The sequence below is a fragment of the Eptesicus fuscus genome, chromosome 10 (assembly GCF_027574615.1).
Source record: "Eptesicus fuscus isolate TK198812 chromosome 10, DD_ASM_mEF_20220401, whole genome shotgun sequence".
NCBI classification, from domain to species: Eukaryota; Metazoa; Chordata; class Mammalia; order Chiroptera; family Vespertilionidae; genus Eptesicus; species Eptesicus fuscus.
Window position 1 is genome coordinate 19,220,367 of NC_072482.1, and position 14,754 is coordinate 19,235,120.

At 37.1% G+C, this 14,754-nt stretch overlaps 1 protein-coding gene across 1 annotated transcript in view; it reads left to right on the forward strand.

The window, feature by feature from the left end:
- Positions 1 to 14,754, forward strand: part of TFAP2D (transcription factor AP-2 delta) — a 54,220-nt gene that overhangs the window by 13,759 nt on the left and 25,707 nt on the right. Inside the window, exons 4-6 of the mRNA XM_008157493.3 lie at positions 1,215 to 1,380; positions 1,549 to 1,667; positions 14,471 to 14,612. Of these exons, the coding sequence (XP_008155715.1) occupies positions 1,215 to 1,380; positions 1,549 to 1,667; positions 14,471 to 14,612 (427 nt within the window). The remainder of the gene's footprint in view (positions 1 to 1,214; positions 1,381 to 1,548; positions 1,668 to 14,470; positions 14,613 to 14,754) is intronic.

Below are 14,754 nucleotides of genomic sequence, written 5' to 3' on the forward strand. Positions count from 1 at the left end.
AGAAGGTCTGGGGTTGGGCCTGAGATTCTGCATTTCTAATGAGCTCCTAGGAGATGCCAGTTGAGGACCACCCATTGAGTAAAAGGATTTCGGATAACACTCTCCTGAGCATTTTTCTTCCTCTACCTACATTTTTTTTCTTTTTTGCCTTCTTTTTTGTCATAGGACTTTAGCCTTTTCTGGAGATGAATCTAAGATAGCCCATAACCGAAGAAATCAAATGTATGCTCACAGAAGCAAACTTTGAATTTGACTTTGCCAATGAAGATCTTCCCTCAGCTTGCTCAGTGAATTGGGGTGGGGTGGGGGGGTGGGAGGCTGAGAAGAGACTTGGATCCTGGGGCTTTGTAGCCACCTTGCTAGCAGTGTGGACATTGGCTCAGGAATTATGCAGTAAGGGAGGACTGAGCAGCAGGAAACTCTCCCCAACAAGGATCATCGTGGGTCCTCAGCTCTACTTCAGCTGCCTGAGGTTAGGAAATGTGCTCTTGTTCGTGGAGGAGAGCAGAGCTCCAGGGGCTTTCTGGAGATTATTGGCCACTAACATTTACTGTGTTACTGTTACTGTATGCTAGGTCATGTGCTGTGTTTGACTGTGTGTGCTGATCCCAAGGGTTGACCTATGGTAGAAGGATTTGACCTATTATCCATCCACATGTGTTGGAAGTTTCTGGAAGTGGACAAATGAATTTTAGTGGTGTCTGTAGTTGGTAGATGTATGCGGGAAAAGAGATGGCAGCTCTCAAACATTTTGGAAAAGAGCTTTCAAAAATTTTGTCTATATATTAAGTCATGGATTAAAAAATCCATCTATGTGCATACATATACACACAGGTATGGATAAATAATACCTACCTTTTGCATGGTTCATTGGTAGAGTTTGGGGTTTTTAATTAATTGAAGTGTTTCTTGGCATGGATGATATCAAAATTAACACTGATGGGTCAGCCTACACTCCACAGTAATGCTACTTTTTACTTAAGTTAAGACAATCTCTCATAAACACCTCCAGTAGATATTTGAAAGACAAAAGGTTGAGTGTCATTTGAAAGGACATCTTCAGAGCAGCTCTTGGAGATGATTCAGCTGCTGTGCGTGTAAGGAAGGTGTGCCATGCATCCCTGAATCCTGAGGAGAAACTTGGTGTTCACTGTCTTTCATGCCGTTATCATCCCTCACTGTCATTAACATACAATATGCTTTTTCCTCCAAAGGCGGTACCTGTGTGGTCAACCCCACAGACTTGTTCTGCTCTGTCCCTGGCCGTCTGTCCCTTCTCAGTTCTACTTCCAAATACAAGGTGACCATTGCAGAGGTGAAGAGGCGCCTCTCGCCCCCCGAATGCCTCAATGCTTCACTCCTGGGAGGCATCTTGAGAAGGTATGTTGAAGTTGTTTTCCAGCACTGTGGGTCTCCGATACCACACTCCCCAACCCTCAGCGCCTACATCTTCTGTCCCATGTTGAATTCCCCAGGTGGTCAAGAGTTCTCATATTTTCCCTCAGAATGTGAATTGTCAAAACCTCGTTTTTGCTTGTTTTTGGACAGAGCAAAGTCCAAGAATGGGGGCCGCTGCCTGAGAGAGAAGCTGGATAGGCTTGGCCTGAACTTACCCGCAGGAAGACGGAAAGCAGCCAATGTTACCCTCCTCACTTCCTTAGTTGAAGGTATGGCTTTTCAGCTCTGCAAAGTAACGATGGAAGGTTAGCAATTCTTTGAAGCTCAGGATTATTACATTATGCTGTCTAATTTTTGTCTATGCCAGTGATTTTCAACCTTTTTTATCTCATGGCACACAGAAATTAATTACTGAAATTCTGCAGCACACCAAAAAATATGTTTTTGCTGATCTGATAAAAAAAATTAGGCATAATTTTGGTTCATTCACAAACGGACGACTATTATTGTGTTGGCTGTTGTCATTTTATTAATTTGACAATCTAAGGGAAAAGAGGTCAGTGCCCTTGACTGAATAGTCAGGTATTGCGTGTTTTAAAAATTCTTGTGGCACACCGGTTGAAAATCGCTGGTCTACACTGTTAAGCAGAATAGTTAACAGTTACAAGTGAAGTTTCCAATTCATCTTAATAATTACTAAATTACACTTAATTTAAAGATCAGATAATTCATAACATTATTTAATTTACTGATCTCAGCAATAATAGGGAAGAATACAACAATCGAAGATTTAGGTACTTTAACAAGTATGCCCTAAATATCAGCATCAAAAATTGGCTGTACTATTGTCATTGTTTGTTTTGGAGTTCAGATCAATTTGACTTAAATCATTGTAACTCAGTGCAACATGACCTACAGGCTAAATAATAATTCTTTATAAAGAGTTCATGGGAGTCTGGCATGATACTGAGCCCGAGAAGACATCATTTGAATCCTAGCAGACATCTATCTCCTTAAGTACTGTGCAGTTCCATGGTTTATGGGTAGAGAAACTGAGTTACAGAAAAGTTAAGGTTAACCAGTGGGGTGGAGACAGAGGTGGAAATATGTTCCCAGAAGTTATTTTTCCCCGTTTTTCTTTTGTTTCTTCTATGAGGACTAAACTTTGCATATTCTCATTCCATCTTCTTCTAAGAAGAGGTATTATTGAAGATTCGTTTTAACTTTGTGGGGGAGCTTTTGAATGTTAAAGGAGAATTCTGTAACCCAGAATGCTATTGTTTTCAATATGAACGAAGAGGCTTTTTTCCAAGAGTCACTTGAATACTCCTGTGACACTTTTCTTGCATTGGTTGCTCACTTGTGTAGAAGGCGCTGTAGGAGGTGAAAAGTAAGTGACACACAAAAACAAGCATCTTGTATTTTTCTGGATTACCAATATATACCACTTATTGTACAACTTTGTGAAGTAGCGTGTTCTTGACATTTGTCTTGGCAAAATTGCTTTGGTGACTTTGCTGTTAACCGTTATATTTGCATTGTTCTCTAATTGTAATAATAACAACTACAACAATAATGTTATTGGCCACTAACATTCACTAAGTATTACTGTTACTATATTCTCTAGCTGTGCTGTGTTTGCTTGAGTGAGTTGATACTGAAAGATGACATATGGTACAAGGAGTTGACTAGTCATCCACTCATATGGGTTGGGGGGGGCTTGGGAGAAGGGCAAAGTAGAAAAAATGACTAATGTGTTGATTCTAAAAGGAGACATTTCTGCTCAATTTAAAAGTGACACCATCATTAAAATTACAGCCATTTAACACAACAATTGTTCGAGATGTAATAGGAATCAAATCAAATAGGATAGTGGGACTTGATTGGTTCTTACACCCAACTCTGCAGTAGAATGGGCTGAGAGGTTTATTTAAAATGCTTGGACCGAACCCCTTAATCAATTGAAATCATTCTCTGACTGCACGGCCCAGGCATCTATATTTTTAAAAAACACCCCCAGTGATTCTGATTTATAATGAGGTTTAAGGGTCATTGCTCTGTTTCCCGGGATCCTTTCCACCAAGTAGGATGGATTGGCTATGAATTCCCATGAAATTTGTAACTGATGTGAAAAGTAAAAGCCTTAAGAAAGACTTTTCTCCACGGTGTCTGTGAATATACTGGGCAGTACAAACTGAAGAGCCATAAAAGGGTATATTCGCAATTCTTCTTATTGATTTTTATAGTAGCCAAAAGCACTGGAGTATCCTGCGTGGGAATCGTCGATCAATGATAACAGAGAGGATGCAGGTTAAATATGTGAGATCCTAGGATGATCTCGAGGTCTTGCCATCTACTCTTTCAGCTGCCTCTCCTATCACAAAAGTGCCTAACATGTGTTCTACTCATTTGGTCTCTGCTTACAGAGGAGTCACATCAACCTTTGCTGATGAAACTTAAGATTTTATTCTCCCCAGATATAACTCAATTTATTTAGATACATTTGAAGTCCCCAAAATATTAATGGTGTAGAGAAATATATCTTTTTTGTTGTTGTTGAATTCCAGGCACTTTGATGGAACCGAGGAAAAGAGAGTTAGTGGCAAAGGGACCTTTTCCATTCCTCAACTACCCACATATTACATTATGATCCTCAAATGCACACTACACACACACACACACACACACACACACACACACACTAAGTGGTATATTTTATTTTTTTAATTTTTGTGAGCTTATTTGAGCCAAACTGTTGACAATTGCCGGGAAGCAGAATTTTTTTTGCATCTTTTTTTTCTTTATTAATTAAGGTATTACATGTGTGTCCTTATCGCCCCATTGCCCCCCTCCACCCCCCCAACTCATGCCATCACCCCCCTGGTGTCTGTGTCCATTGGTTAGGCATGCATACAAGTCCTTTGGTTGATCTCACCTCACCCCCTTACCTCCACCCTCCCTACCCTCCCTCTGAGGTTTAAGTTCTATATTTTCTGATATTTTTATTCTATTCCATATATTTGCTTTCTTTTTAAATGCTGATTGTAATCCCACTAAATTTATTTAAAGACTGTTGAATCTTGGGTCATGACCCACCGTTTTTTTAAAAAAAAACACACAAATTTTAGAACATGAAGAGAGCTTTACATTTGAAGAACAAGGACATTCCACCTAAATTAAAATAGGGTTAATTGGGCTAGTGGTGAAAATTGATGGCTCTTTTCCAGCCAGCAAGATGCCATGTGCTGTGTTAGGCTCAGAGTCCTTGGAATCCTCTGGGTGATGCCAGAATAATGGTGACCCAACTCCCATTTATCAATCTCTTGGGATATTGAAATAGTTGGTGCTTCTCTTCAGTACTTTTGTGGCCTTTATTCTTTCTGTGCTAGCATGGGTCTGATTCTATTATCTCAGGTTTGTTTTGCTTGTGCAGTGTTAGGTGGTAAATTAAAACCTCACCATGTTTACCAGTTGGTATGAATATAAAGCTTTGAATTAATCATGTCTCTGGGTAGTATTTTTCCTCTTCAAGCAAACATTTTTGTAAAAGCCAGCAACATTTTAGATTTTTTCCCCAAAAAAATTTAAAAATCTAGATTTCTATTCACCGAAAATGGTCCATCAGCTTTCTTATAAATCTACTAAAGGCCCGGTGCACAGATTCATGCACTGGTGGGGTCCCTTGGCCTGGTCTGTGTCCTCTCGAAATCTGGGACCCCTTGGGGGATGTCGGAGAGGCGGTTTCAGCCTGATCCCTGCAGGCCATCACTTGAACCCTCTGACACTACTTAGTCGCCCGAATTTAGGATGGCATTACATCTTGGTTTGTTCCTCTTTTCTGATTATCAACAGTGTCTCTTGTAGTTTCAATAGGGTGTCCATTTAGTCATTCATTCATTCAGTTATAAGATTACCCTACAAACCCTTTTTTTTTCTAGTCCAAACAAACCAACTAAGGGTAAGAGAAAGGAATGCTATCACTTGGTGCTATTTCCCTGTTTTCTTTAATACCGAGCCTATGCAATTGCATTGCCAGGAAACAAAGGAAAAGAACAACCAACTTGACAATGAATTCTTTCCCATAGAAGAGGTAATAGCAAGTGGAGGTACATCACATTTGCTTGATATGTGATTAGTTCATGGCTTTTTACTTCAAGAAGAGATATTGTTCACTGCTTGAGGCTTCTAGGTTTCAAACATTAACATTCTTTTGCCAAGAATTTTGATGGGCATGCTTACCATCAGTTACTCTTCTCATGGATTGAGAACAAAGCTGATAGTCTCATTGCCTTTATATAGGTACCACAATGGGTGTTTAATGGACTGTGGAGCTTAAGGCTAGTTTCCAGGGACTCACGGCAATTATAGGTATGAAAGGACTATCATCCCCAAACAACTCCTCCACTACCCATTCCAGAATCACATTCCCACATTGTCCTTCCTTTGGGATAAAAATTTTCAGCTTCCTTCTAAAACTGTACATGATATAAAAAGGATAATAAATTGACTCTTTGTCATAATAACTCTAATTGGTGCTTGTTTAGTCAGACAATCCCCTGGAACACCTCAATCATGAGGGTCACTAGTGTCCCATTAGCACACAAACGCTCTAGCATTGGGCTGTGCATTTCACGGCTGTCAATGGAATTGGGCTCAATAAAGTAATGCTAGTAAAGCCTGTGTTACACATTTATTTCAAGGTTTCAGAAAGTGCCCCCACCCCAGGCCAATAGGTATTGTTTCATCTGTAAATTTCTTTTTTCTTATTTTTAATATATTTTTGTTGATTTCAGAGAGGAAGGGAGAGGGAGGGAGAGATAGAAACATCAATGATAAGAGAGAATCATTAATCGGCTGCCTCCTGCATGGCCCCCACTGAGGATCGAGCTCACAACCTGGGCATGTGCCCTGACCAGGAATCGTACCGTGACCTCCTGGTTCATAGGTCAACACTCAACCACTTACCCACACCAGCCAGGCTGTAAATTTCTTATTCTAAGTTATAGAATAGTTTCTATCTGAGAGACTCTGCTTTGATAAATGGTATTAGTAAGAACTAGTATTTATCAGAATTTTCAATAATTGATCACAGTGAAACAGATTGTATCATACAATATTATGAACAAATAGACACCTTCTTAGATTATCTTAAATCATTTACTTACTTCCTAATATTACTCACATCTATGATTTCATTCATTTTTAGGGGGAAGAGGTTGAGGCAGAGGAAATAGGCTACTACACATATGACTTTGTGTTTGACTATGTGCTCAGAGTATCCTTACATTCCTGCTTCTACTCATGGTGACTGTGGCAGAAAAGGCAAATGTGTTGAAGCCCATTTGGCTCAGGCCTGCCCTTGCCCCCTTTGGTCCAGCTTATTACACATTATTGTAAACTGTAATGCTCACTAAAGGCATGTCTCTGCATTATTTTCCTTGTGATTTCATTTTCTTTTTTCTATTACTGTCTTTCAAACTTTATGCCTCAACTAATATGCTTTTCAAGCACTCCATTCTGCTTTTCTCCCAATATTCACATTTATCAATGTTCCTACATGTTCTAATAAAATTGCCATTATTATTATTGCTGTTTAACTCCTACTGAGCAGCAGTGGATGTATTGGAATTGCTCATGTTTTAATTTACAACAGATGTTTGAGTTTAGAATTAAATGTAAGAACAGGGCCAGAGAGTAAGTTTGCTTTGAATTCATATAATTTTAAATAGGTAAGTTATACAAATGGTAAAAAATACAAAAGTTGCAAAAGAATATATAGTGAGTTACCTCCTTTTTTCTTTGTTCCTCAATCATTCAGTTCCCCTCCTGGAAGAAAAGAAATGTCTTCGGTTTCTCTATTCCTTTCCAATGACATATGTATATATGCAAGGGTATTTTACGATATACACTTTCTGCTTGTTGAGTTTTTTTCTCATCTTATCTTAGTGTTCTTTTTTTTTTCCCAGTGATTACAAGTTGTCCATTCTTTAAAACACTCATGGTATCCCATTGTTCGAGTGCATTGTAATTTATTTAACCAGTGCCCTACTGAATTTCATATAGGTGTTTTTAGTCTTCAGCTATTACCAATAGTGCTGTACAATGAGTAACCTCAAACTTAAATGTAAATAATTCTGCAGGTGTGCAAGCATATCTATTCAATAAATTTTTAGGAATGTGTTACAGGGCTAAAAGATACTTACATTTGTAATTTCAGAAGCTTATGGAAGATTGTTCTCCATAGTGGTTTTAAATTTAGAATCCCATCTGCAATGGGGGTAAGAAGTATTGATATGATAGTACTTCCCTCTACTATAATCCAAGCAGGGTACTGTCAATTTTTTAATATTTGCTAATTTGATTGATTATATATAAAAAAGGCTACCTATACTATGAAGGAAGATGAGTTGAGTATATTCTTAGGAAAATTTTATGAGCTTTTCTATATGTTCATTTACTTTATCCTTATGGGCTGATTTTGTATATTTTCCTCATTGATGCATAAATACTCATTATATATCAGAAAAATTGGCTGTATGTCTCTGATATGAGTTGTAAAGTTTCTCCACTCCTGGCTTTAGTTTATCTGTTTGCTGTTTGTCTGTTTGGTTTGTTTGATTTGTTTATGTCTATGTACTGCAGAACTTTTTGATGTTAATATAATCATATTTCTCATCTATTTCATTCCATGGCTTTTAATTTTTATTATCATGCTTTAAAAGGCCTTTTTTGATCCCATGTTATCTTCTAATTACTTTGTGGTTCTTTTTTTACTTTTCATACTAGTGAGGAAAAAAATGGATTATCAACACCCAGTGTTGAGACAACTGGGTGGCCATATGGGGAAAAGTAAAATAAAATTGTATCTATACCATACATCCAACAACAAAACAAAGTCTAGATAGATCAAAGATTTAGTATGTCTCAACACTGGGTGCTGATAATCCATTTTTACTCACTTGTATGAAAAGCCAACTTCATCTTACATAAAATCTCCCTACACAAATACTTTTTCAATAGATTGATGGCTTTGTTTTCCTAGTATTGCTATCTCCACTTTTACCATCACATGTTCTTTTTTGTTTCTAGAGTTTATACTATATCAGCCAAATAATAAGACAGAACTTCTCATGCAAGAGACCAGATATAGGCATGGACAGTTTAATATTAGCTCTGTAATGACTGCCTTCCCATTGAATAAGCCACGGATTTCTTGTATTTGGGGGAGACGTATAGTCAATTCCTACATAATACTTGCCCTTAGGGCAGTGGTTCTCAACACTGGCTTTCGATTACTGCAGGAGCTTTCAAAAAATGCAGATGCCCTGACTCCAGAGATTAACAGATATGGGGTAGAACCCCCACTTAAAAAAAAAAAAAAAAGACACATAGCCCAGCTGGAGTGGCTCAGTGGCTCAATGGTTGGATGTTGACCTATGAACTACTAGGTCATGGTTCAATTCCTGCTCAGGGCATATGCCTGGGTTGTGGGCTCAATCCCCAGTGTGGGGCATGCAGGAGGCTGCCAATCAATGATTCTCTCTTATCATTGATGTTTCTATCTCTCTCTCCCTCTCCCTTCCTTAATAAAAATATATTTTTTCAAAGACACATAAACCATAAACTCTTAGGGTATGGAAGTAGCAAGGGTTGAAAAACACTGCCTTCAACTATAGTCTATTAAGTGGCTCTACTAATAAAACGATTTTACTCTATTTCCATGGATTTGCTATATATTTTGCTCTTTGTAGCAATTCTATTTTGCTCTACCGATTTTCACTATATGCTTTGGAAAGGAAGGGGCCTCACAAGACTATTATTTCAATTAACCAAAAAATATTTCAAAGCTTTTTCATTGAACAAATGTTTACTGAGTACTTATTATTAATTAGATGCTGTGCCAAGTATGGAATGGTGAACAAAATTATCTCTTTGAAAAATTAAGTGTTGGCATTTAAACAAAATCATCATTAAGCTAGGGAAACTACTACATAATAAGGCACCTGTCTATATTTTACACTGTATGATATATAGTGTTGTAGAGTACATTGCTTTCAGAATACTTTGGGGAAACCTATAACAGATATATTAACTTTGTCCTGCAGCTCTAGGGTTCACTGTAGCTGGATATCATAATTTATTTTTTTTTTTGCTTTTAATCCTCACCTGAGGATATTTCCTCCATTGATTTTTAGAGAGAGTGGAAGGGCAGGAGGAGGGGGAGAAAGAGAGAAACATTGATATGAGAGAAACACAGCAACTGGTTGCCTCCCACACACACCTTAGCTGGGGCTGGGGATTGAACCTGCAACTGAAGTATGTTCCCTTGACCTGGAATCAAACCTGTGACCCTTAGGTCCAAGGTCAATGCTCTAACCACTTAGCTAACCAGACAGGGCTTAAGATAATTTATTTAATGTAATATCCAGGTTTAAACATATTCTCAGATTTGCTTTCTAATAGATACTTTCTTGAATAATCCCAAAGGTAGACTTAATTGTGCTCTTTCCCAGTACATGTAAATAAGACTGAAATCATAAATATGTGACTGGGATTGAATACATATGAATTTTTTCCTTTTAGTTAATAACATTGGGTAGTGCAATACTAAGTTAAACCTAAATTGCTTTTAAGGCAATATTTATAGTGATGGTTGGTAAGAATTATCTAGTGAATAACAATGTAGAAATGTCCTTTAGTACAAATTAGTTTTAGATATTGATATTTAGTTGCCTTCAGTACACTTTCCCCTAAAATACAATAATTTTAAAAGAAGGAATAAGCCTGAAAGACCATATAAAAAGTTGAAAATCAGGTGTATTTCCTTTTTGTTAAAAATGCATTTAGACCTGCTTCTGGTAAAATACTGTGGGAACCAAGAATCTCAACAAAATGAGCAATCAGCTTTCCTTAGAAAACATTTTCTCATTAACTTTCTATTTCCAGGAGGTATCAATTATTTCCATTTAATTTTTTTCTTTCGTTTTTCACTTTTTGTTTGTGAGTGGGAAATATGAGTGCCCTGAAACCAGGGAGCAAACCCTCTTCTTATGTTCTTCCGTATTCTGTAATTTTACTTGTGCCGGCTTTTTGAGAGAGTTACTCAGTATGTGCCATCAAGTGGTACTATTATTACTGAAACGTTGAATACTCCTTCGTGGTTTCCACTTTTTTAGAAGTGGTGGTGTAGCCACATAGAGCCTAAAGCCTTGCACTTAGAATACTCCTGTCTAAGCATTAACACCAGTCCCCAAACCATCCTCCTAAAATGTATCCTCCTTCTCAAATGTTCTTGGAATGACATGAAATGCAATGGGTGTACTTGCTAAAGTTAGTGTAGTGTTCGGTTGTGTAAGTAAAGAGGGAGTGGGGGACTGGTTGTCAAGTGGCACAGTGCACTGAAATAAAGGAATAGCTTAAATCTGTTCTGGAAAAAAAAAATAGAAGAACCAGGGCATTCCTCCTTGTCTCACACAGAAATAAGGTGGGGGCATTTGTACTTGTGAATGCCTATGTGGGTAAACAGGAAAATGTTTTGGGCCCTTTATGGACCACACTTTTCACCATAAGTTACTGTACTTGCTTGTTGTCCATGTGGGTGTTTTTTGTTTTGTTTTCTTTTTAATTGATTTCAGAGAGAGAAAGGGAAAGGGAGAGAGTGATAGAAACATCAATGATGAGAGAGAATCATCTATCAGCTGCCTCCTGCACTCCCCCTACTGGGGATTGAGCCCACAACCCGGGCATGTGCCCTAACCGTGACCTCCTAGTTCATAGGTTGAGGCTCATCCACTGAGCCATGCCAACTGGGCCCATGTGGGCGTTTTGATCCACCACAGAGACAGAGATGCTTGTAGATCTTTATTTTCACAAGCCAGTCAAATAACCTAGCCATTTATTCATATGCTTTTGTGATCCTGACATTTCTATTTTTTTTAAACCTGTTGACTCTAATATATCTGCTGTATAGCATTTAACTATAGATTTGCCATCCTTACTGAATATCATGTGTATTTTAATTCACAGATCCACTTCCTCATTCATTCTTGGGTCCTCAACACACAAAGCTTTGGTGGCATGATGTACACATTTTAACTACATAGCAGAGTGTCTTCACTTGCCACCTCTTTTGATGTAGCATCACTGTACATCCAGTAACAATGTTACATCACAAGCAGGAGGAAGCAGTAAACAGAACTAAGGAAGGAAGGATCTGGCTGTCAGGGTAAATGTAAATAGCAGCTGTTCCAGTCAAACTGTTTTTAAAGCGACCACACGGTGAGAGCTTTGCATAAAATGGGCCAGAACTGCAAAAGTGACTATACTATATGCTATTATAACATCCTTTTAAGAAAATATATTTGTGCCATTTTTGCCAAATATGGACACATTTCCTCCCCTAATTGTTTAGGGTGATAAACTGCTGGTATTAAGCACTTTAAAAATATGGCTTGTACATTGCAGTGTTATTCAAAACTGCGGTCCTTCAATAACTAGCACTACCCAGACTAATCGGTATAGAGACCCTTCCCATTTAGTTATGTCACCTTTCTATTTAAAATGGAGGAAAGAGAATGATGTTTTCTAGCACATGAATATAAAAATCTTAACTAAGATTTATATGTTGCAGCTGCGTTGAAACAGAATACAGAAGGTAGGGAGGGATCATGATGGGATAGTTCACCAAACATTGTCTGATCTAACATGTTTACCTCATGGTAATATTTATACTATGTATTGAACTAGACTCTTGCAAGACCTAGAACAGGACTTCTCATATTGCAGAAATAATAATTTTTTAAAGTTGTTCAACACTCATTGAATGGATAAAAAGAATGAATGACATTAGTGTCTATTGGTAACATAAATAAAAATTAAACACACTTGCATACATATGAGTCTAATTTTAATGCTTCTTTAATATTTGTACACATTGAAACTTCATATCAAGATATTAACTAATCTGCATATAAATGTACTTTTCTGTCAAATAAACAGGACAGAACCCCCACCAGTTTCTCTTTACTCAATAGGTATAAATCATAGAAATAAACCAACATTCAATAGTTTTTAGCCTTGTTCCTCATTAATATACATCAGGGAAAACTTTTGAGATAAAAGCTTTTAGGAAAAGACTATAAACAAATATTGAACCGATTTAATTACATAATACTGAAGTCTTTAGGGAGATGTATACTGAGGTTTATAATTTACTCTGAAATGCATCAAAAATAATATGGATTGATGAATGAGTAGAGGTAAAGAAAGGTGAGTGGATATTGATAAAGCAAGTAAAATATTAAGGGTGGACATATGGCAATTCACTGTCAAAGTCTTTCAACTTTGCAGTATGTTTGAAATTTTTTATAATTAAAATGTTTGAAAAAAATTCTTATGAATTTATTTACCTTTTTCCCCTGTAGCATTTTTAGTTGTAATAAAGGCAAGGTGTCCAAAAATAATTTAAGATAAAATTACTCTTAGGATTATATTTTCTCAGTTCTATATTATCCTAAAATGTTTTCCTGTTTTCTATTATTGGTAATTTTCTTTGTCCTTAATTATAAATGAGTTTCCCAACCTAAAAAATTATTATTTCTCATTTCCAGAGAAAATGAATATATTTATTGAGCAAAATATATGAAGTTTCATTAATATTAACTAGCCTATTTTGTATATTTACTTTGTATAACTATACATTATTCCTACTTTATAATAATATTAACCATTTTTACTTCTTTCTGGTATTAAATTATCCACTACTGTGTTATTCTATGAATATAAAGCAGGATTAAATCTATTACATCTTAGACGGTTACTTTGGCTAATCACCATACAAACATCATATGATTTGGACATCAAGCCTGACTTTAAAATTTTTCATGGCAACATTTGATTGACCTGGTGGCTATTAGATCACCTTCACCTCCTTTGAACTTATGTGAAACATTTTATCTCTAACACTCATTTGATACTTGTAAGACAATAGCTTGTATTATATATAATGTCAACTATGTCAACAAACATGTACAGATTATAGATATTACTTCTATAGGTGCAATATAAATTATAAAGTGCTAATAAGGAGTTTTTGTGTTGTTATTGCTGCAACTAGTATTTGGTATGATTGTCACCTTCCTATAAACAGGGATGATCTTTGATATCTTTTTTTATCCCCCATTACTCTTATCTAGCACTGTACCTTGAACAAAGTAGGTAGTGAAAGCTTGCTTTTTAAATGTTTTTAATGGTTGAGTAAGAGTTGGCTTGATTGAGCTTTAAGAATACTGTTGTTTTCCAGACCGAAGTCCATCAGCAAATCTTTACCAATAAACCATTTTTGCCCCATTTCTTAAAAACATACTTGGGTTTAAGATTTTATGAAAGAACAAAGTTATTTATGATTTTATCATACTGATGAAGCATCAAATATTTTGTAATGTACTTAAGAAGCATTGTACATAGTGCTGTAAGGTATTGAAGCTAACCATAAAGCCTGATAATGCTACTACTATAATGATGCAGTATACTCTCGTTAGCAACATACTTATATAAAACCAATAGAATTCATTTATCTCACGTTCCAAAGTGTTCCAGCTTCTTTGAAAAATCATTTAGAACCTTTGCCAATATTTTGATAGGTCCGCTGGAAAAAATAGCTGAATATTTGGGATATACTGAGAATGGGCTGTAGGTTGAGCAGCAACAAGATGACATACCCACGAAGCTTGTTCCCAAGGGCATTAACTAATGCCCCTGAATCTCAGATGTCAGTCTGTCCGAATGGCCAGAAACTCAAGGGGAATCAAAACTCCTAGACTGCGGTTCTGGGTTTTTCCCTTGATTTTCCACATACCCCTACCTGGTAAGTAGCTTTTGTTCCTCAGTTTCTCCTCATCATACCCATCCTACCGCAGCCCTCCAAAGGTCCTTGCCCTTGGATTGTTTAGAATGAACAGGAAAAATGATCCGTCTGACCACAGCCAGGAATGAGGCTTGAGGAAAATATAAGGCATTTCTCTTCCTGAGTTTGGTCAATCCTGAGAAACTGACTTTTATTGTCTGCCAACAGGGGAGGCTTTACACTTGGCTCGGGATTTTGGCTACACTTGTGAGACAGAGTTTCCAGCCAAAGCTGTAGGAGAGCATCTTGCCAGACAACATATGGAACAGAAAGAACAGACAGCAAGAAAAAAGATGATCCTAGCGACCAAGTAAGCCAATGGGGAAGCCTCTATGTCGCTTTATCCTCGGTGTTTCCATTTTCAATGAAGGGGGGAGGCACTCAGAAAGAGAAAACACCTTCATATTTTCTTGTGGTTTCATTGTGCATATTCTAAAGCAGAGAAATCCTTC